Here is a 20201-nt window from a genome sequence, read left to right on the forward strand (position 1 = left end):
ACAGGGCCGGTCTGTTTTCACCCCTCGGGACAGGCTATAACAAAGCGTCCTGCTTTTGAAGAAGCTTCTGCAGTTCCCATAGCTGCCCGCTTGCCCTGGAATTTCCTTCACCCCAGCTGGCTGCTCCCCTCTCCTCCCTCACAACTGGGAGATTCCCTCTGGAACGCAGAACACCTCCCGGCTCCCAGAAACCAGCCTCCTGTGGGGCTCCGTCAGCCCCCTGGGCAGGCTGCGGAGCGCCCCTTCCTCCTGGGTGAAGTCCACGGTCACCTCCGTGGGCTTCACAACTTCCGGGGGGCTGGGGGGCTCCCGGCAGCCAGGTCCTCCAAGGCAAAAGCCATGTCCAACCTGCGTTTCTTGATGGCCACAAGGAATTTGCCGGCATGCGTGGACCCACATTCGCCCATTATTAAAGATAAGGTTCTTCGTAGTTTTGTTTTTTTAAGTTTGCTTACTTATTTTGAGAGAGAGCGCGCACGAGAGAGCAGGGGAGGGGCAGAGAGGCAGAGAGAGGATCCCAAGCAGGCTGGGGGGGCGGGGGAGGGGCGTGCCAGTGCAGAGCCCCACCCGGGGCTCGAACTCACGAATCATGAGATCATGACCTGAGCAGAAACCAAGAGTCACTCAACTAACTGAGCCACCCAGGCTCCTATTTTTGTTTTTGAAAAGTAGGCTTTTCAATTAATATGTTCACGCCTAAAACTTCGTCTCCAGCTCAGATCATTTCCCCAAAATGGACTCCATCTGTAACCTGGGATTACTAGCTTAAAGGAGGTTTGGGGTTTTTTTTAATTGCGGTGAAAACACGTAACATTTCTAAGTGTACGTACAGCGTTAAGTAGATTGACAGTGTTGTGCAACCAAGCTCCCGACTTTCTCTTCTTGCAAAAGTGAAACTCTGTATCGGACAGCCTCAGACAGCAAGTCCCCCGGGCCCTGGCACCCACTATTCTATTTCCTCCATGAATTTGTCTCCTCTGGGGAACTTCTGTGAACGGAGTCATACACTGTTTGTCTTCACGGCTTGTTTCACTTGGCAGAATGTCTTCAAGGTCCATCCCTGTTGTAGCATGTGGCAAAATTTCCTTCCTTTTTTACGGCCCACATTCTTCCATCTCGGAATCACTCAAGCCCCTACTCTTTGAGCATGCTCCTTGTCACTGGGGCGGGCACTGATGCACCCAACTGGCCGCCATCCCTCTTCCCTCCTTGGTCACAGAGGCCCAGTTTTGTTCAGGCGTGTGGCAGAAACGTACTCCAGGAATATGGGCTCCTCGGCCAATCCCTGCCCGCTGGCCGCTGGGAAATTTGAGAGCTGCTGGTGGCTTTGAGGAACACGGCCAAAGCCAGCCTTCAAGGTGTGTTCCTACAAATTAGGAAAAGGCCCCCTTCCTCAAGACCCAGTAGTGGCAGGTGCAGGAAAACTGTCACAAGAACTTTATCAAAGGTGCAAAGACTGTAACATGAATGGCATCCCCTAGAGCTGTGCAGTGCACGACCTGCACGACCGTATATGCCGCCCTTAGCTGGCAGAGATTTTCCTCCCTGATTAAAAAAGAAACAAAGCACATAGCTATGAGAACACACCCTCTCACTTTGTCAGGTCTTAGACGTTGCTGTGTGACGGCATGATGCTTGCTGCAGCAGCCACTGGGCAAGGAGGACAGAGTTAAGAGGGTCATAGAAGAGCTTGAGTGGCCAGCAGGGTCACTCCACTGCACAGCCGCAGTGGGTGCTGCTTACATCACAGTCTGTGAATGGTGCTGGGAGGTCCTGGCTGCTAAAGGGACTCAGAGCCACATACCTCTGGACTTACGGGAGATACAAAGCCATATTGCTTAAGCCACATTTAGTCAGCATCTGCCTCATAAGCACTGCATAGTGGATCCTTGTGACTCATTTTGGCCATTCAACACCTGTACCCCTTTTTATGTTTGGGGAATTCATCACTTATGCACCTTGATAGGTGCCAAGTCTATCTACCCCTGTTTAAGTTGAAAATACTAGACTCTCTTGCAAGAGTACTGTCATGTGACCTAGCATCCACCAATCGGATTCATCCACACCCAATGTGACTAGGAGCTAGTGAAGCCAGTGAAGGGTTGGGAGAGCTAGGGGGCTGTCTCTGGCTGGCGGTGCAGACGGCGGGAGTCCAGGCGCCGGGGCAGACGAGGGCACGGTAAACCGAAGCAGCATCCTGTGCTCCGAGCAGGGCCAGCTTCCTCCCGGGCTGCTTCTGCGGTGTGGACTGCTCCTGGAATTGTCACCCTGCGTCTCTTCTCAAGCCCTCCCTGAGCTTCTGGAAACTGCCTAACTGGCTAGGGTCAGCTTCTGTGCCGGCAACTAGGAACCCTGACAGATTTTGGCCATAAACCTCTCGCATTTGTCATTTTAAGGCAAAGCAATGTGTAATAGCAATAGTTATAATAATAGTTATGAATTGTAGGAGCAATAACATCACACATATAAATAATAACAATGCTTAGTGATTTTATTAATAACTCTTGGTCAAAAGGGAAAGAGGCAGACTATCTATCTATCTATCTATCTATCTATGTTTTTAACATTTATTTATTTTTGAGAGACAGAGCATGAGCGGGGGAGGGGCAGAGAGAGAGGGAGACACAGAATCCAAAGCAGGCTCCGGGCTCCGAGCTGTCAGCACAGAGTCCGACGCGGGGCTCGAACCCACAAACCATGAGATCATGACCTGAGCCGAAGTCAGACACGTATCCGACTGAGCCACCCAAGTGCCCCAAAGAGGCAGCCTTTTGAAAGGATGCATCTGGAAAGAACTTCCTGACCAAGAAATTCAAAAACGCTGCTGGCTTACAGACTCGAGGTTATGTGCTGTTGTTCACAATAAATGCCCAGTAAGAGGTGGAGACCGACGGCAACATTCCAGAGATGACACTCAACTTTCAAAAAGGTCTTTAGCTTTCTTTTATCAACCATTTTAGAGGCCCTTCAAATTTGGAAGCTCACGGGAATCACAAACTTTCAGAAGACTCAGAAGCAGAGTATAAAGAATTTTATTTTTCCGCAGGATCTGAGAATAAGCCGCTGATCTGCTGATCTGCCACCCTGAAGACTTCAGTGAATGTCCTCCAAGCTGCACCCCCCTACGTGATCACGGGGCAGCCGCCGCCGTCAGAAAACGCACCCCAACCCATTACCGCCATCTCATCTCAAGACCCGGTTCAAGTTTTGCCAACTCTTCTTTTTTTTTGTTTTCATGTTTATTTCTTTTTGAGAGAGAGAGACACAGCGCAAGTGGAGGGGGGAGGGGGCAGAGAGAGAGAGGGAGACACAGAATCCGAAGCAGGCTCCAGGCTCCGAGCTGTCAGCACAGAGCCCCACGCGGGGCTCGAACCCACGAACCGTGAGATCATGACCTGAGCCCAAGTCGGAGGCTCCTCTGACTGAGCCACCCAGGCACCCCGCCCAGCCAATTGTTCCTAATAAGGTCTTTTATAGAGCAAAGGGATCACGTTTACGCCGCCTTTCCCAGACTTGCATGACCTTGACACTTTTGAGGATTACGAGCTAATAATTTTGCAGAATTTCCTTCGAGTTGAGGTTGTCTGAGGTTTGCTCGTGACTGGGCCTGGGTTGTGTACCTTTGGCAAGAATGTCCCAGAAGTGATGCGATGCTCTTCTCACGGCATCTTATCAGATGGCACGCGGTGTCGGTCTGTCCCATTTCTGGTCATGTACGTCCACTTGGATCACTGGATTAAGATGGTGATTGAAGAAACAGCCAGCCACAGGCCCAGCGTTGGGGAAAGAAAAGCACAGGATGTATCTAGAACACAAAGCAAGGATGCGTTCAAAGAATGACCAGGATACGTCAAAAGGACGCCGAAGCAGCCTTGCATGGGCTCCCACTGCCCAAATCAAAGCCTTCTCCACTATAGCCATTCCTGCCACCTTTGTAACTTGTCAGCATTTTGTAGTGAGGTACTTTGAAGCTACATAAATGTTCTGTTCCTCGTCAAGCATGTAATTCGCTCATGTGTTCATATTTAAGTGAATACGTGGTTTCCCATATTCCTCATTGCACCGTGAACGTTAGCCACCATTGTTTGTTCTGATGATCCCACTGTATCCAATCTGCCAGGGGGGCCCATCCATTCAAGCTGGCCTCTGTGTCCTTCTAACTCATCCCCAACCTTGTTTGGACACCCCCTTGCTTTCCGTCACAGCCAGATGTCTGCACACATCTCGGGCCCTCCCTGCCCCAGCTCTGGAACTGACCATTTCTCCATGAAGTTCTGGTCCCTTTTAGTGGAAAATGGTATTTAGAAGCCAAGATCTGAGAGCCAGGGTGCTCAAGATTATTGGGATGTCACTGCTTCCAGCTGCTTCCAACAGGCAGAACTAGGGAATATTTGTAAGTGTGTACATAAACTATACACACACATCTGTGGTTCTATATAAACGTAGAATGTATACACAGAACCACAAGTTTACACGGATACCTCCAATTTCAACCCAATACCATGGAGCTCATTCTAGTGTTCTTTCTTTTCATCTTTCTCTCCCTCTGCTGGCACTCCCTCTCCTGCATGGAAACCTTTTCCCTGATCAGCCTCCAGTCCCTGTGCCAGTCTGCCCCCTGAATGCACACCCTTCTCTCCCCTTGGGCTGAGTCACCTCACAGGACTGACTTCCTCTACGGATGCCCTCCTTGCCCTTCTCAGGCTGTGACAAGATGCACTGCATCGTTCCCATGCGTGGATGCTCTCCTTACCCCACTGGGCTCTGACCCCCAGACTACCAGCTTGGGGACTTCTAATCCTTCCTGGGCTTTCATGTCTCAAGTCAAATGAATGAATGAAGGTCCTTGGCACTCATCTCTAGGTAACAAGCTACTTGATTTCCCCTGTTTACCGTTATCTCCACCACTAGAATGAGTAGGGGCAGGACTCTGGGACTGCCTCTTCACGGCTGCATCCCCCAGTGCCCAGAGCAGTGCCTGATACATAGCAGGAGCTAAGTAACAGTGGTAAGTAAATAAAGACTTCTGCAGCAAAATGAATTTTTGAAATGGTTCTAAGCAGGGAATCAACATAGCCAATTCACGTTAGCTGACAGCGAAGGAGGAAGATTGGTGTTAAGCTGGAAGGAGGGAGGCCCGTTGGGAGAGCATCGCTCTAGTGGCCTGGGGCAGGTGGAGGGGGGTGGGCAAATCAAAGGTGCATTCTGGACGTTGAATCAATGTGCTTCAGCGATAGAGCGAGGAAGGCGTTGCTGAGGAGGGAGGAGTCAAGAATAACACTGACGTTTCTGTGGTTTGAGTTCTCTGCATTGATAAGCAGACACAAATTTAGGTTACATTTACATACCGAATTGGTACTCATTCATTCAAGGAGTATCGTGTACCAACCATGTGGCAGCCGAGCACTGGTCTCTGTGCTAGGAATTCAGCAGGAAACAAAAATTCCTGGGGCGCCTGGGTGGCTCAGTCGGGTGAGCATCCAGACTCTTGATTTTAGCTCAGATCATGATCACAGGGTCGTGGGATCAAGCCCCACATCGGGCTCCAAACTGAGCGTGGAGCCTGATTAAGATTCTCTCTCTCTCTCTCTCTGTGCCCCTCTCCCCTGCACAATCCCCAGCTTGTGCTCTCTAAAAAACAAAACAAAACAGGGGCACCTGGGTGGCACAGTCGGTTAAGCGTCCGACTTCAGCCAGGTCACGATCTCGCGGTCTGTGAGTTCGAGCCCCGCATCAGGCTCTGGGCTGATGGCTCAGAGCCTGGAGCCTGTTTCCGATTCTGTGTCTCCCTCTCTCTCTGCCCCTCCCCCGTTCATGCTCTGTCTCTCTCTGTCCCAAAAAAATAAATAAACGTTGAAAAAAAAATTTTTTAATAAAAAAAACAAAACAAAACAAAACAAAAAACAAAGAAACCAAAACCAAATCTCTCTGTGCCCCTCTCCCCTGCACAATCCCCAGCTTGTGCTCTCTAAAAAACAAAACAAAACAAAAAACAAAGAAACCAAAACCAAAATCTCCTGCCCTCCAGGGGCTGACATTCCATGGGGAGAAGTGGGTAAGACACAATTAGTAATCACATGTCAGGCAAGTGAGAAGAAAAACGAAGGAGGATAGAGAGTGACAGGGATTGGCAGTGCTGCTTTAAACAGGAAGAAGAAGAGGGCCTCGCTGGTAAGCTAACGCTTAAGGAGAGACTTTGAAAAGTGGCCCAGTGAGCCATGTGGACGGATACTGGACACTCGGATGTTTTCGGAAGAAACAAAACCCCGAGGAGTATGGCCACAAAACACTATTGAAGACTCAGTCGTCACCAGCCAGCCGATGGCAAATGACGGCTGGAGAAGAGGACAGAACAGAGAATTTCAGACTTCACAGCAAGGGGAGTTGGGGCACGAAGGGCCGATTGCAGAGCAACTGACAGAAGGCAATTCAAATTTTCTAGGGGACCCGGAAGTCGTTTCAATTCCACAGATACATAATCCAACTGGGGGGGAGGGGGAATTTATGAGTTACAATAGGAAATACACACAAAGTCCTGGACGCCTCCAAGTTCCACCACATCTCAGGCAGGAGTTGGACCACTAGCTCGTCACCACAGTGCTCCGCAGAAGGGCCAAGGGTCAAAAATGCTTCAGAAGACTCTTAAGGCCCTGACCATGAAGGAGGCTTGGCACCGAGACTGAACACATAAGGGGCGCCTGGGTGTCTCGGCTGAGTGTCTGACTTCCGCTCAGGTCGTGATCTCGCGGTTCACGAGTTCGAGCCCCACGATGGGCTCTGTGCTGACAGCTCAGAGCCTGGAGCCTGCTTTGGATTCTGTGTCTCCCTCTCTCTCTGCCCCTCCTCCACTTGCGTTCTGTCTCTCTCTCAAAAATAAATAAACGTTAAAAAATAAATAAATAAATAAATAAAAGACTGAGTAGATAAAATGCAACCCCAACGGAGGAATACAATCCATGGTCAATTAATCAGTTAATCAAGGGGAAACACGTGCATACGAGGTTTGCACCCCCAGAACATCTGTTTTTAAATCAGTAAGTAACTTGTAACTAAGTTTCCTGAATCAAGGTCCCTAATATCCCCACAGGGGTGCTCCTTCAGCCAGCTCCTGGAATTAAGAGAACACAGAGGAACTAACCTGCAGTGTATATGAACAGGAATGAGAAAGAAACCTTGGGGGCTGTAGCCACAAAGACTTTGGGGTTGACGGATGCAGAGAGACACCGAGCCTCGACCCCAGGAAAGGCTGGCCGGTCCTTCCCACGCCCCGGATCCAGCGCAGACCCTCAGCTCCCACCCGCACCAGCGCCCACATTCTTGCTTCGCCTCCCCGCCTCCTCCCCCGACCCACAGACCTCACCAAGCTTCCCGCGCTACAAACGTGACCCGTGAGGCTCCCTTGCTCCTCGGTCTCAATGGCTCCCGGCACTACCTCTGTTCCCACTGAGAAATTCAGAAGGGCAGGAGCACAGACCAGGATTCCGGAGACCGAAACAGCCTCTGTAAAGGACTTGCCTTTGTGCCCAGGTACTTTCCTATAAAAATGCCTGTTTCACACGTTATTCCCAGACCTGTACCTCGGCTTGTCATTATAAACATGTATGTGTTCTCATCGAACCCCCTCTAGCGATTCTGGAAATTGCACCCTGCCTGTCCTGTGGCTTTGGGCATCCATTAGCACAGGCTCATGCACAGGAATCAGTTCTCTAATGAAGCCCTCTCTCCTCTGCTCCCCCCTTTTACTGGTCCCCGCAGTGCCCCCCAGTCACTCCCCAGTGCTGCAGCTCAAGTCCCTCCCTGAGCTTCTGATGCCCCCACTGGTTTCTACTCTTAGAAGTTGTACTCGGCATTCAAAGACAGTCATTTGCTCTCAGGCACCCTGCGGTGCAGTTACCTGTCCCAGCTCCTCCGGGCCAGGCCTTCCCGTCACATTCCTGGTGCCCTGGAGCAGACAGGAAGCACATTACACGCCCACCGGCTACACAGACCTCAGCTGCTGAAAAGCAGGGGCTCAGGCCAGATGATGGCCTCAAGTTCATCCCTGTCAAGAGCTCACTGTCCTGTCATCTTATCCCCACAGCACCGGCCACAAGCGATTCTCCCTCACCGTTCCAGGCTCACAGAGAACCTCAAACTTCAGGCAGCTCAGTCCTGCTTGCCGAGGCTGCGCTCAAAGAAGCACGTTCGTTTCAAAAGAAATGTATTAACACATGCAGGGACTTTGGTCATTTGAACAACATATTTATTTGAAAAAAAAAAAGGGGGGGGGGGTTTAGAGATCTTTGTTTTTCAAGGCAAACAAACATTGATTGCATGTCTGATTTTGACTTCCAGTCCTGGTGAGTCTATCCTGATCAACTAGATGGGCCCTGATGATGCCTTTTCCTTTCTCCAGTGTCCCCGGACCCTTTGTAGATGGTCTCTTTGACGCAATACTCCAGAACGCACGCATTCCCACAGTGATGGTACTCCGTCATTCCCTATCCAAACGTCTTTGTCATTCAGGGTCGGCTAGGTTATCTACATAAAGTCACCTGGCAGGTGGCGCAACACAGCCCAGACAATATGCCACAGAACACAGCTCTCCTCGGTCCCACGGGAAGTGAAGTTCCAGAATACACACACAACCATCTTCCATCTACGACTGCCTTCGACTCCTTCTCCGTCTTCCCCACAGCAGTCTCACCCCTACACGGGTCACCAGGTACACCCAAGGAGTGTCGTCCATGCACCTCTAAAGGTAGAAGATTCTGGTCCCACGTCTACACAAGTGCCAGACAACAATCAGGTCACATGGATAAAAGCAAGGTGCAAGGCCATGCCCCAACATTTCAGACACGGTAAAGTAACGTGATTTAACGTGACAACCGAAACAACTTTTCATTAAGCCCCATTTCCCTTGCAAGAGTATTTCTCGGACAAAAGTTATTTTTCAGGACAGTCTAACCCAACTCAAGCCGGCATCCATCGTGTTAGTTCAGACGAAAGAACGAATTCTGGAGATCTTACTGTCCCCAGGCACGGCTGGACCGGCCAGGAAACATGCAGACCCAGGCCCAAGAGACAGGAGTGCCTGCATATCATTCAAAGGAATGTGAAGGAATGCGACCCCCCCCCACCCCCAGCTTGTGCACGTACAAGCAGTTAGTTTAGGCTGCTACAAGCAGCTGGTCAACATAATCATCAGATGTACCTAATGAAATCTCTAACATAAGAAATAGAGATATTTTTCAGATTCCAAGTCTCTCAACATAAAACACAGTTCCTTGAGACCACACCAAGGGGCAGCAGAAATAACTAAGTAACACGTGTTAACGACTTCACCTCCAATCTACAGCTCTCAGGGGCCTCCTGCCCCAAATTTCGCCCTTAAAAACCCTCACTTGGGTCGGGGTGGGAGGGGGAGGTGCCTGGCTGGCTCAGTCAGTAGAACCCACGACTCTTGATCTCAGGGTCCTAAGTTCAAGCCCCACACTGGGCATGGTGCCTACTTAAAACAAAAACCAAAACCCTCACCTGTAAGCCATTGGGCAGTTTGGCACTTGGAGCATGCGGTCCCCATTCTCCTAGGTGGTGTCATACCTATAAACAGCCTATCCTTCCTTCTTCACTGCAAAAGCTCTATGTCAGTTTTTTACTGGCTTGCTGTGCACCCAGGAGACACATTCTCCTCTGGTGCGGATACATAACCATTGACCCTAGGGGAGACCGTTACACACGGATAAAAAACAAACAAAACCAGAATAAACAACAAGCTGTTTCAGTTTCCTCGAGTTGTCAGCCCAGCCTTACCAGGTGACCAGAGTCCATGAGCTGTGAACCCGACGCACAATTGGCAGAAATTTGCCATCAAGACACTGAGTCCCAGATTTCTACAACCTGATGTTTAAAAAAAAAAAAAAAATTAAATTAACCACCCACCCTCTGACACGAACCTGGAAATTTCTAGTAAACGCCTACAGCTTCACATTTTCCCATTTTTTTCCCCCTGTGTTCTCGCCCTCGCCTATTTTGCTCTAAGGGCTAGGTTTTCTTTGGTTCCCGCCCCCGCCAAGTGCCGAGGCAACTCTCCCTGCGGCAACTGTCCTACTGGGACTGACTCTGGGGTTTCACAAAGACAAACTCGAAATTATTTTAACTCTTCTTGAATTGCCAGCGGGGGCGGGAGGAACCACAAAACTCAGGACGTCCTAGCACCTGTCCAATGTAGCACGCACCCATTTTCCTCTTGACCTCAACTTTGCTCCCACTCCCCAATTTCCGACGCAGTGCGACTGAGGCTGTACCTTCACTCCTGGAATATTACTACCACCCAGAAAACTGTTCAATCACGCTGACGGCAACGACCAGGACCCGCATGGGGCCCCGCCGGCCCCCGGCCTTACCGCCCGCCCTCCTTCACGACGATTCGCTTCTCTCTATCCGCCGGACCAGCTCCACCAACATCTCTGCCATCTTCGCGATCTCCTTGGCCTTCTCCTCCGCCTTCTCGCACCGTTTGGTCCCTCTGCCCTCGACTCCATCGTCGGGATTCTGAAGATGGTTCAGGGCGCTCTCCTCCGAGGCCTCCACCTGCGTTTTGATTTGGATGAGCATATTGTCCATCTCCCACAGCTTGCTCCGGTTCCGCATGTACGCCCGGCCGTGCTCCCGGGTCAGCGCCGCGATGTCCTCCCGCATCTCGTTGATGACGGGCAGCAGGAACTGCTCGAAATCCTCCTCGGGTTCCAGCACCTCCACCTCCTCCGGCTCTGCCAGCTCGACGACGTCCAAGGGCCGCATCTGTCCCGCCAAACCGTTGCTGCGGGCGTCGACGGGTCGGCAGTGCTGCCGAATTACCTCTGCGAGTTCCTCCTCTCACGCCGTCCGCTTGCAAACCGCTCCGGGAAGCAAAGCCTGGAACCCACACGGAGGCCCGGCGGCGGAGCAGTCCGCGCAGCCGTCACCGGCGGTGGGCGTGTTCGCGCCACTTTCGGGACTTGGCCCCGCCCCCTTACGGCCCCGCCTCGGACGGAGCCCAGGCGCGGGCGCGCGCACGCAAAGGGGACTCCGTAGCGGGCGGGCGCACGCCAGCTTCCACCTGCTTCCCGCGCCCTGCCCCGCCCCCTTCTCTAATAGGCCTTTGGGAGCGCAGAGGTTCTTACGTCCCGGACTTTTTCTTTTACTTAATTTTTTTTTAAGTGAAAGCAATTCTCCCTCCCTCGTATTTGAATAAGACAGGCTGGCGTTCAGAGCGCTTACCATCCAGGGACGCACTGCTGTAAGTGCTCAGATTAATTCATTTAACCTAATTCAATAAACCTGTCAGATGAAAAACTGGTTAAAAACAGTGCTTTTGGTCAGAATTTGAACCTGAGTCACTTTGGGTCTACTACAGTCGCTACTCTTAACTACAGTACCTGCTCTCTCTTCTGGGACAGGGCCCTTAAGTCAAAGACTGGGGATCTTAATTCTGTACTCTCCACCACTGGCTCCCAGATTTTTTTGTCCTGGGGGGATTTCTCTCTCGCTGGGTTGGGTTGTTCTGGTCAGAGTGTTTTGGCCTCTCTTTGAGGTAGGGGAGCTGAAGGGACTCCATTTTGGAAAGGCTCTGTCTCTGCTGTTTTTCTGCTAAGCTCCATTTACTCAAGTTCTATATTTTGCATCCGAATAAGCCAAGTGTTCCCACTTCCAGGAGGAAAGGAGATAGATTTGTCTTAGACCCCCCCAAACACCTGATAACATCTAAAAAGAGCTGGATCCCAAACATGTTCCACGACATTAGCTTTGAACAAACCTCAGCGGATCAGTACTCCCCTACCTTCGATGATCCATAAATAACACCTTTATTCACCTGCCACTCGCCTTCGGTCAGACCCTACCCTGGATTCCTGAAGGAACAGATACGCTACACCCCTTTCCAATATAAACCCCTAACCCCAAGTGAGGAAGAGACTCATTCTCCTTTCCTTTCTGAGTCTCCCAGACACTCTATCTGCCAAATGCTCACTCGTGCTATTCAGTAAACTCTGTTTTTACTTTTTCTGGCTCACAAAGCTGGTCCTGCAGGGCCCACCTCTGGGTCCTTGGACCCAGGCTGCCTGCATCATCTTCACCGGACTGTAAGCAACCCAAGACAAAGGGCCACTTCTGATTCGGCTCTGTGCTTAGCCCCTCCTCACCACCTGGACTCAAGGCCCTTAGGGAATGTTTTAGAGAGAAGGCCTCCTTCCCTAAAACATAAGTGTCTCTGCCATACCGGAGGTTCCTTGAGGGCAGGTTCTGGTCTCAGTCCTCACCACCTACAGGACCTACAAAACAGCAGGGCCCCGTAAATGCTGCTTTAATGTTCATTTAACAAAAAGGTTTTGAGCACTGACAGAAGGCCATTGTGGAATGGATGGAGTCTATTTCCAGGCATGTTCAACCTGTGCCACACTAGCAGTAATTTGGAGGGACCCTGCTTGCACAGTGGCACAGATCAGAGCTTTCGTTTTCCAGTCTCATAAATAAAGACCAGTGATCCCAGCCTGAGTATCTGTCAGTGGGAAGATGCATAAGTGAGATGATGTGCATGAAAGTGTTTTGCAAATACCAAAGCACCAGCAGATACTAGTGGTGATAATATTATAATGATTATGATAGTGAATGGAGGTTGTTTGATTCCAAAGGTTTTGGAGTCAGACACATCCTTCATTAGGTCCCAGTCCCTCCAATTACTTGCTCTGTGGCCTTGGACAAGTTGGTTAACCTTGAACACATCTTTCTGGGTGTCAATTTCCACCTGTCGCTCTAGGGTGGGCATTGGACGTATGATCTCTAATGATCATAATATGATCCTTATAGTCCATAATAATTATATGGTTTACCCAAGATTTTATATCTTGTGTCCTGAGTGCCCCCTTTCACTCTCAAAACTTTCCTTGTTTGATGAACTGGAATTTATTAAAATTATGAAGTGTTCATCAAAAGCACCATTAAGAGAGTAAAAATGCAAGCCAAAGAGTGGGAAAAGATCTTTTCAGTAGCTATACGACAAACGACTCATATTAAAATTGTACTGAGAACTTCTATAGATCAATACGGAAAAGACAACGCAATTCAAAAATCGGCAAAAGACTTGAGCAGGTACTTCACAAAAGGGAATATCCACATGGCCAGAAAGTATATAAAAAGGTGCAAAAGTTCATGATTCATCAGGGAAATGCAAGTCAAAACCACAAAGAGTTAGCAATCACTATACATCCACTAGCGTGGCTGAAAAGTAAAATATTGACAATACCAAGTGTTGGGGACTATGTGGAAAGAAGCTGTGAACTTTCAAAGTCATCAAGAATATCAAGCTTTCAGGAACGTTCCTTTAGTTTATTTCTCTTCTCTTTCGTTTCACTGTAAGCAGCAAGAAGAAACTAGGGAAGGTAGGAAGCTCTTCACGGGCCCTTGACATGTCCTATGTCTGATCTGGATGGAGGTTACACGAGTGTGTAAAAGTGGACTGAGGATGTACGCATCTCAAAATAGTTCCCTTATACCTTCGCGTGTTAAAAAGGGTTCAGTGTGTGAGCACGTGCGCGAGCACGAGCGTTTAGGGGCTGGAAACCGATTGGTGCGCGTGCGTGACCGCCCGTGTGCGCGCGGAAGCCGGAAGCAAGGGCGTGCGCGCGCGCGGAGGGGGCGGAGCAAGGCTGGGAGGCCGGAAGTTGGGCGGCAGCCCGGCCGTAGCCGGCAATGGAGGGGCTTCCAGCCGACCGTGGGCTGCCGCCCGAGGGGCCGGCGGCAGAGGAGGCCGAGCTGCAGGGAGCTGTCTGGAGCGGGGACAGCGGCAACGTGTCCCAGAGCCACAGCAGCGCCTCGGGGCCGTGGGAGGATGAGGGCCCAGAGTCGGGCGCGCCGGGCCGCGACCTGCCGCTGCTGCGCCGCGCCGCCGCGGGCTACGCCGCCTGCCTGCTGCCCGGAGCCGGGGCGCGGCCCGAGGTCGAGGCCCTGGACGCCAGCCTGGAGGACCTGCTCACCAGAGTGGACGAGTTCGTGGGCATGCTGGACATGCTGCGCGGGGACTCCTCCCACGTCGTCAGCGAGGGCGTGCCTCGCATCTACGCGAAGGCCACCGAGATGCGGCAGGTCTACAGCAAGATCGACCGACTCGAGGCCTTCGTGGCGATGATCGGCGCCAGCGTGGCCAGGATGGAGGAGCAGGTCGCCAGGGCGGAGGCCGAGCTGGGCGCTTTCCCCAGCGCGTTCAGGAAACTGCTGCACACGATTACCGTGCCCTCCCTCTTCAGCAAGGCGCCCTCCGGCCGGCCCCAGCAGAGCGGCTACGAACCCCCCGTCCTGTTTCGGACCGAGGACCACTTTCCCTGTTGCAGCGAGAGACCTCAGATCTGAGTCCCCCGGGCAGCACTGCAAGGGCACGCTGCCTGAGATTATCTCGAGTATTAAGTCAGTTGGAAATTCTGCTGATAGACATACACGATGTTGGAGTCTGACATGTTTATCTTTTGCACACTCTTATTTCCCCCTGTCTTGTTGATTTCACGTAAGGATGTTTGGTTTTGTGTGTCTTCCAATGCTAAGCTGAGAGCTGCTTGGTCCGGGATGGGACCGGGTTCGGAGAAGAAAATGAAGGAGCTTTTCTGTGCACTGTGGCCGAACTGCCATGTTTCTGGGTTTTACAGCTCAACTCACAGTATTATTTTTTCAAAGTTTCTATATTTTATACTCTTAGGAAAAACTGCTGAGCTGTTCAGGTCTTGTCATTGTTCGATCCTAGTAGCGATTCCGTTGTCTGTAGCTTACTTTGAGGGTAGATGGTAAGTTGCTTCACGTTATATTGAACTTTTCATATCATGGGTTATACACCGAAGGAAACGGTAGAATTTCTGAGATGGATTGATTTATCGCATCTAATTCTGAAGTTGTATTTGAAAGTATGCCCCCACAATCTTCGTTTGTCCACAGCAACAAGTCTACATGTGGCTGCCAACATTTGGTTTGTAATTTAAATATTAATAAAAAGTTTGCATTTTATTGGAAAGGCTTTTCTTCTGAAAAGAACTTCACATATTTCCTTTTTGGTTTGATTGAAAGTAGACCTGTTGCTCATGATTTTAGGGATAAGGAAAAGTGGCTTGGGAGCACCTCCTTTAGAAGGCTGATGTGAGGAGTGCCTGGCTGGCTCAGTCGGTTAAGCGACCAGTTCCTGATTTTGGCTCGGGTCATGATCTCACAGTTGGGAAGTTCCAGCCCCGAGTCAGGCTCTGTGCGGTCAGTGCAGAGCCTGCTTGGGATTTTCTCTCCCCCTCTCTGCCCCTCCCACACTAGCACACTCTCGCTCTCTCAAAATAAATAAACTTCAAAGAAAAAAAAAAAGGCTGAAGTGAGAAACCTTACCTGGTATTTCATAGAATTGTATGTTTCTTTCCTCTCAAAGTAAACACTTAAATCACTTGTGTGAATGAGTGGTATTAGGATTTTGTTCTTTCCCCCTGACAGCATGGAATCTGAAAAATGTTTTGCCGGCGTAAGGGCTTTGATCTTGACTTGAATCTATTTTATTAATGGTCCTAGAGAGCGCTGGACCCCAGATACACATACAGCTTAGGCGGCTTTTGTGTCATTTTTCATAGATCTCAGAGGCTGGTAAAGTAGGCATATTGTCACTTAGCCATATATCATGAAAAGCCGCTAACATAGTCTCCACCTTGGCTTTCTTCTATGTCGCACATAATACAGTTTTTTATTTAGGTAGTTCATTGATTACAAATTAAGGAACTCCTGAATTTAGCAGCTGAGAGCACCCGTGAGCTCCATTTAATATTGGGCAATTACTGGGGACTGCTGTAGTTAGTATATTCCGATGACGTAGTCACTGAATCCGAAAATACGTTTCTTACATAACGTCCGTGTTGCTAAAATGCTTTTTAAACTTGTTAATATTAAAAGGTAGGTAGTGATTAGGGCAAATTATGAAAAAACTTAGAATAATTTTTAGGCTGAGATGTAATATCCCCAAACTCCAGAAAGCATAAGTTAACACGTGTGCTATAAAGTAAAACTTTATTAGGAATATATAATGCTTAGATATTTACTTTCATTACCTACAAAAAAGTAAATTGGGTTGAGAAAATTAAAACTAGAATAACCAGTAAAAGATCACTTACTTTACTTAAAAAAAAAAAAAAATACTGGACACAATTACTTTAAAAAACAAAATAAACTTTAAATATTTTATTTAAGATAAAAAAATTTTTTTTTAGTATTTATTTATCTTAGAGCACAAGTTGGGGAGGGGCATAGAAAGAGGGGGACACAGAATCTGAAGCAGGCTCCAGGCCCTGAGCTGTCAGCCCAGAGCCTGACATGGGGCTTGAACCTATGAACTAGGAGATCATGACCTGAGCTGAAGTCAGACCCTTAGCCGACTGAGCCACCCAGGTGCCCCTAAGATTTTATTTTTAAGTAATCTCTACACCCAACATGGGGCTTGAACCCACAACCCTGAGATCAAAGAGTTGCATGCTCTACGACTGAGCCAGCTGGGCACCCCAAATATAGATAAACTTAAAACAAACAAACAAAACAAAACGCTGGTTTAGATGATAACTTACATGATTACATGTACGGCTTATCTCTAAGTGACCTTGGGTTCTGAAATTCTCTTAGTCACTTGGTGCTGTCCTTGAGGTCCTAAATAGAGATTAGTGTGTGGCCTTGTTTGGAATGGGGACTTGAAGCCGGTTTGCATAGCTTAAGACAGATACTAGGTGAAAGTCCCTGGTCTCAAGAATGGGGGTTGCGGGAGGTAGGCCCACCTCTGCCCAGGCACTGCCGCCTTCAGACCTTCCAGCCCCCTCCTCTCCCACCCCGACCAGCTGGAGATTTAAGGGGGACCCTTCTGGATCTTGGAAAACTGGTCCTTCCCCCTCTCAGAAGTCCATAAAAGTTGGGGGAGGGGGCCAGTTGTCATGTGGGTGACCTCTGCAGACCCATCTCTGCTGCTGGGTCTGGAGCTCTCCTGCTTTCCAGAATAATCAGGGATGGGGTTTAAGAACGCTTGAGAGGGGCACCCCACCAACCACACCGGAGTCAAGATGTTCTTCACTCCCACACCTGGTTACAGAACACAATGAGCACTCAGTGTCCCGGAGTCCAACTGACATCCGCTTAGTCCAAGGGCAGCCTCAGGCGTCCAGAAGTCAGCTTACGAACACACATAAAATTGGGTACTAATGAGCTGGTAAGCATCTTGTGGCTTCTTTTCCTCTAGCCAGAACTTGAGGAATACGAGCCTTGGACCGAGGAGGGGGATCCGTCATGGGTATAAAAGTGTAGCCCCAGGGCACCCCGGTGGCTCAGTCAGTTAAACATCCGACTTTGGCTCAGGTCGTGATCTCGCAGTTCATGAGTTTGGGCCTCACATCGGGCTCTGTGCTGACAGCTAGGAGCCTGGAGCCTGCTTCGGATTCTGTGTCTTCCTCTCTCTCTGCCCCTGCCCCACTCGCGCTCTTGTCTCTCTCAAAAATAAACATTAAAAAAAAATTAAAAAATAAAAGTGCAGCCCCGTGTGAACCTGCTCACTGTATGATCTAGGACGGGCCCCCAAAGGGCCAGACAGTAAGAACCGCAAGGCCGCATGGCCTCACCTACTCGCTCTCCCCTTGTGCAGAAGCAGCCACGGACCACATGTAGACACATGGGCAGGTGGTGTGCAAATAAAACTTTATATATAAACCAAGTATTTCTTGAAACAAAAGACCTAAGAGGAGCAAACTAATAATGGTCTGGGATTTTAAGATTTTAAACCTATCTCGGTTAAACTGCCCTCAGAAGGGGCAGCATGGGTAGATGAAAAGCATTAGTTCATAAGGGTTTTTGTTTCCTCTGCCAGTGAAAGCAAATAACAAAAATGGGCTCAGGACAACAGAGAGGGAAGCCAGGTCACCAGCTGCCCTTGGATGTAAGACCCAGTCCCAAACGGCTGGAACCCAGCTTGGGTCTTCTCTGCTGCAAGACCCATTTTCTTTTTTTTTTTTTTTTTTCTTTTTTTTTTTCAACGTTTATTTATTTTTTTGGGACAGAGAGAGACATCGCATGAACGGGGGAGGGGCAGAGAGAGAGGGAGACACAGAATCGGAAACAGGCTCCAGGCTCTGAGCCATCAGCCCAGAGCCCGACGCGGGGCTCGAACTCACGGACCACGAGATCGTGACCTGGCTGAAGTCGGACGCTTAACCGACTGCGCCACCCAGGCGCCCCAAGACCCATTTTCTTTACCAGGAACGAAGCTTCGCAGACTCACGGCGCTGTCTTCTAAGGAATTTGGCTTAAGATGATCTGCTGTTAGCAGTGAGGGCTGACATCTAATTCATCAGTATGACTGCAGGCAGCACCCGCGACACATCCCAAATGCACCCTCTCCGTCCATCCCAAAGCTACCCCAACTCAGCCACTCAGTGGTCTCTTAAGTGGTTTCCTGCTTCCCCCGTCCCCTCTCCAAGCCCCTCTCCAGAGAGTACGCAGCAGCCAAAACTGTCTCTAAAAACCACGGGCCAGATATATTGGGCTTTGCCTAAAACTGTCATTAGCGTCTCATGACCTTGGAATAAAATCTGAATTCTGTTCTCTGGCCTGTCCTACCCTACAGGGTCTGGCTCCCACCCCATCAATGACCTTGTCTTGGGCCTCTCTTCCCTTGCTCACCCCCCTCCAGCTTCACCTTGACCCTGAAAGATACTCACCGTGTGCCCTTCAAGGCGCTTATCACAGTTGTGTCTGTGTCACTCTGGGGTCTGCCTCCCCCACCTCCGGGCAGGCATGGGCTCTGTCAGTCCCGCTGGGCCTCCGCTGTGCTGTCGGCAGGTGACCTGTCACACTCAGCTGTTGAGCGAATGACTGTCAGGCTGGCAGAGCAAAGGAACGGCCAGACATACAGTGGACGCTGGGTCAGGAATGGGAGACAGATAGAAAGGCAAATACAGTGATCCGATCACATGTTTGCTAGGAAGTCAAGCACCATGGGAGGCCTGAGGACACCAAGGAAAGTAAGACTCGATTCTTCTTCAAGAGCTGCACGGGTCAGGTGCCAGCTCAGTCCAACCCAAGGTTAGGGATCGAACTTGTTAAATCTGGTACGAGCGCTCTTAATTGTGCCCCGGACATATTGATCTAGAATTTTCAGAGCTACCTTTCTGAAGAGACTCCTTTCCCTGCCAAAAGGTTAAAAGATCATTTCCCGGGGCACCTGGGTGGTTCTGTCGGTTGAGTGTCTGTCTCTTGAATGTCTAACTCTTAGAGGCTCAGGTCATGATCTCACGGTTCATGGGTTCGAGCCCCACAGCGGGCCCTGTGCTGCCAGTGTGGAGCCTGCTTGGGATTCTCTCTCTTCCTCTCTTTCTGCCCCTCCTCCCTCATTATTTCCTCTCTCTCTTTCAAAATAAATAAACAGACATTAAAAAAATCATTTTCCAAAGTGACCTACGCTGTTAGCCCCAATCATAGAGAAGGGAACCCATTTCTTTTAGAATGAGAGATTCTTCTTCATGATCTTCATCACCAAAGGGAGGCCTGCCTGTCCGGAGGGGGTCTGCCTGGGACAGGATGAGAATAAAGCGTCCCCAGGCCCCCTCCAGTGGGTGTGCGACTGCGGGGACGGGCGGGCCGCGAAGCTGCAGGAACAGCTCCTGCCCCAGCAGGGGGCGCTGCCGCAGCAGGAAAGGCCGTCTGCAAACTGCCAGTCGGGGCCCCAGGCTCCGGGAACTAAAACACACAGGCGTCCGCAGTGGCAGCCTTGGTTCCTGCAGATTCAGAGCCAGCAGGTCTTGTCCACTCCCGAGGGGCTTGCAGTGGGGGGCCCACGGCTGTCCCCCAAAGCCCCTCTTCTTGATCGGGGCGGGGGAGGGGAGGAAGGTGGGATGGCAGCAGCCGGTCTGGCGGGACAGTAGACAGTGGCCACATCCTGTCCCTCACCCCGTTTGCTGTCCTCAGTCTTCTCTGCACCCAGAACGAGCATGCTCGTTTATTGATTCACCTGTCTGTCTCCCCGACTAGGGCGCGGAACTTGGCCTTGGTCCATTTTGTGCGCCCCTGAGTCCCGGGGTGCCTGGCCCCGTGTCTGGCCCGGGGCAGGGCCTCCAAATCTGACGGATAAATGGAGGAAACACGAGGATGAGCAGGTGTGGACAAGAAGGACCGAGCAGGGCTGAGTCTGACGGGATGCCTTGTGG

General features: G+C 50.3%; 2 protein-coding genes across 4 annotated transcripts; one reads left to right on the plus strand and one right to left on the minus strand.

Annotated features, from left to right (window-relative positions):
- Positions 1-2470: 2470 nt before the first annotated feature.
- LOC123596210 (MORF4 family-associated protein 1) lies at positions 2471-10968 on the minus strand. Of its 3 annotated transcripts, XR_006711599.1 has the most exons (3): positions 10386-10865; positions 9793-9879; positions 3447-3805 (listed from the first exon to the last, which is right to left on the minus strand). XR_006711599.1 is itself a non-coding variant. In XM_045474628.1 (2 exons), exon 1 carries the CDS (start codon positions 10780-10782, stop codon positions 10399-10401), a length of 384 nt encoding a protein of 127 aa, XP_045330584.1. In that variant the 5' UTR covers positions 10783-10968; the 3' UTR covers positions 2471-3805; positions 10386-10398. The 3 variants fall into 3 exon arrangements, 2 of the variants coding, with proteins under 2 accessions (XP_045330584.1, XP_045330583.1); XM_045474628.1 differs by lacking the exon at positions 9793-9879 and having other exon boundaries at positions 2471-3805; positions 10386-10968; XM_045474627.1 differs by lacking the exon at positions 3447-3805 and having other exon boundaries at positions 8226-9879; positions 10386-10893.
- Positions 10969-13644: 2676 nt separating this feature from the next.
- Positions 13645-15006, plus strand: BLOC1S4 (biogenesis of lysosomal organelles complex 1 subunit 4). The gene has a single exon (XM_045474629.1). It carries the CDS (start codon positions 13708-13710, stop codon positions 14362-14364), a length of 657 nt encoding a protein of 218 aa, XP_045330585.1. The 5' UTR covers positions 13645-13707; the 3' UTR covers positions 14365-15006.
- Positions 15007-20201: the final 5195 nt, after the last annotated feature.

This window comes from Leopardus geoffroyi, chromosome B1 (genome assembly GCF_018350155.1).
Source record: "Leopardus geoffroyi isolate Oge1 chromosome B1, O.geoffroyi_Oge1_pat1.0, whole genome shotgun sequence".
Classification (NCBI taxonomy): domain Eukaryota; kingdom Metazoa; phylum Chordata; class Mammalia; order Carnivora; family Felidae; genus Leopardus; species Leopardus geoffroyi.

Bases quoted from the DNA above. Each gene is read 5' to 3' on its own strand.
- BLOC1S4 (XM_045474629.1), top strand. From the start codon at position 13,708: ATGGAGGGGCTTCCAGCCGACCGTGGGCTGCCGCCCGAGGGGCCGGCG.
- LOC123596210 (XM_045474628.1), bottom strand. From the start codon at position 10,782: ATGCGGCCCTTGGACGTCGTCGAGCTGGCAGAGCCGGAGGAGGTGGAG.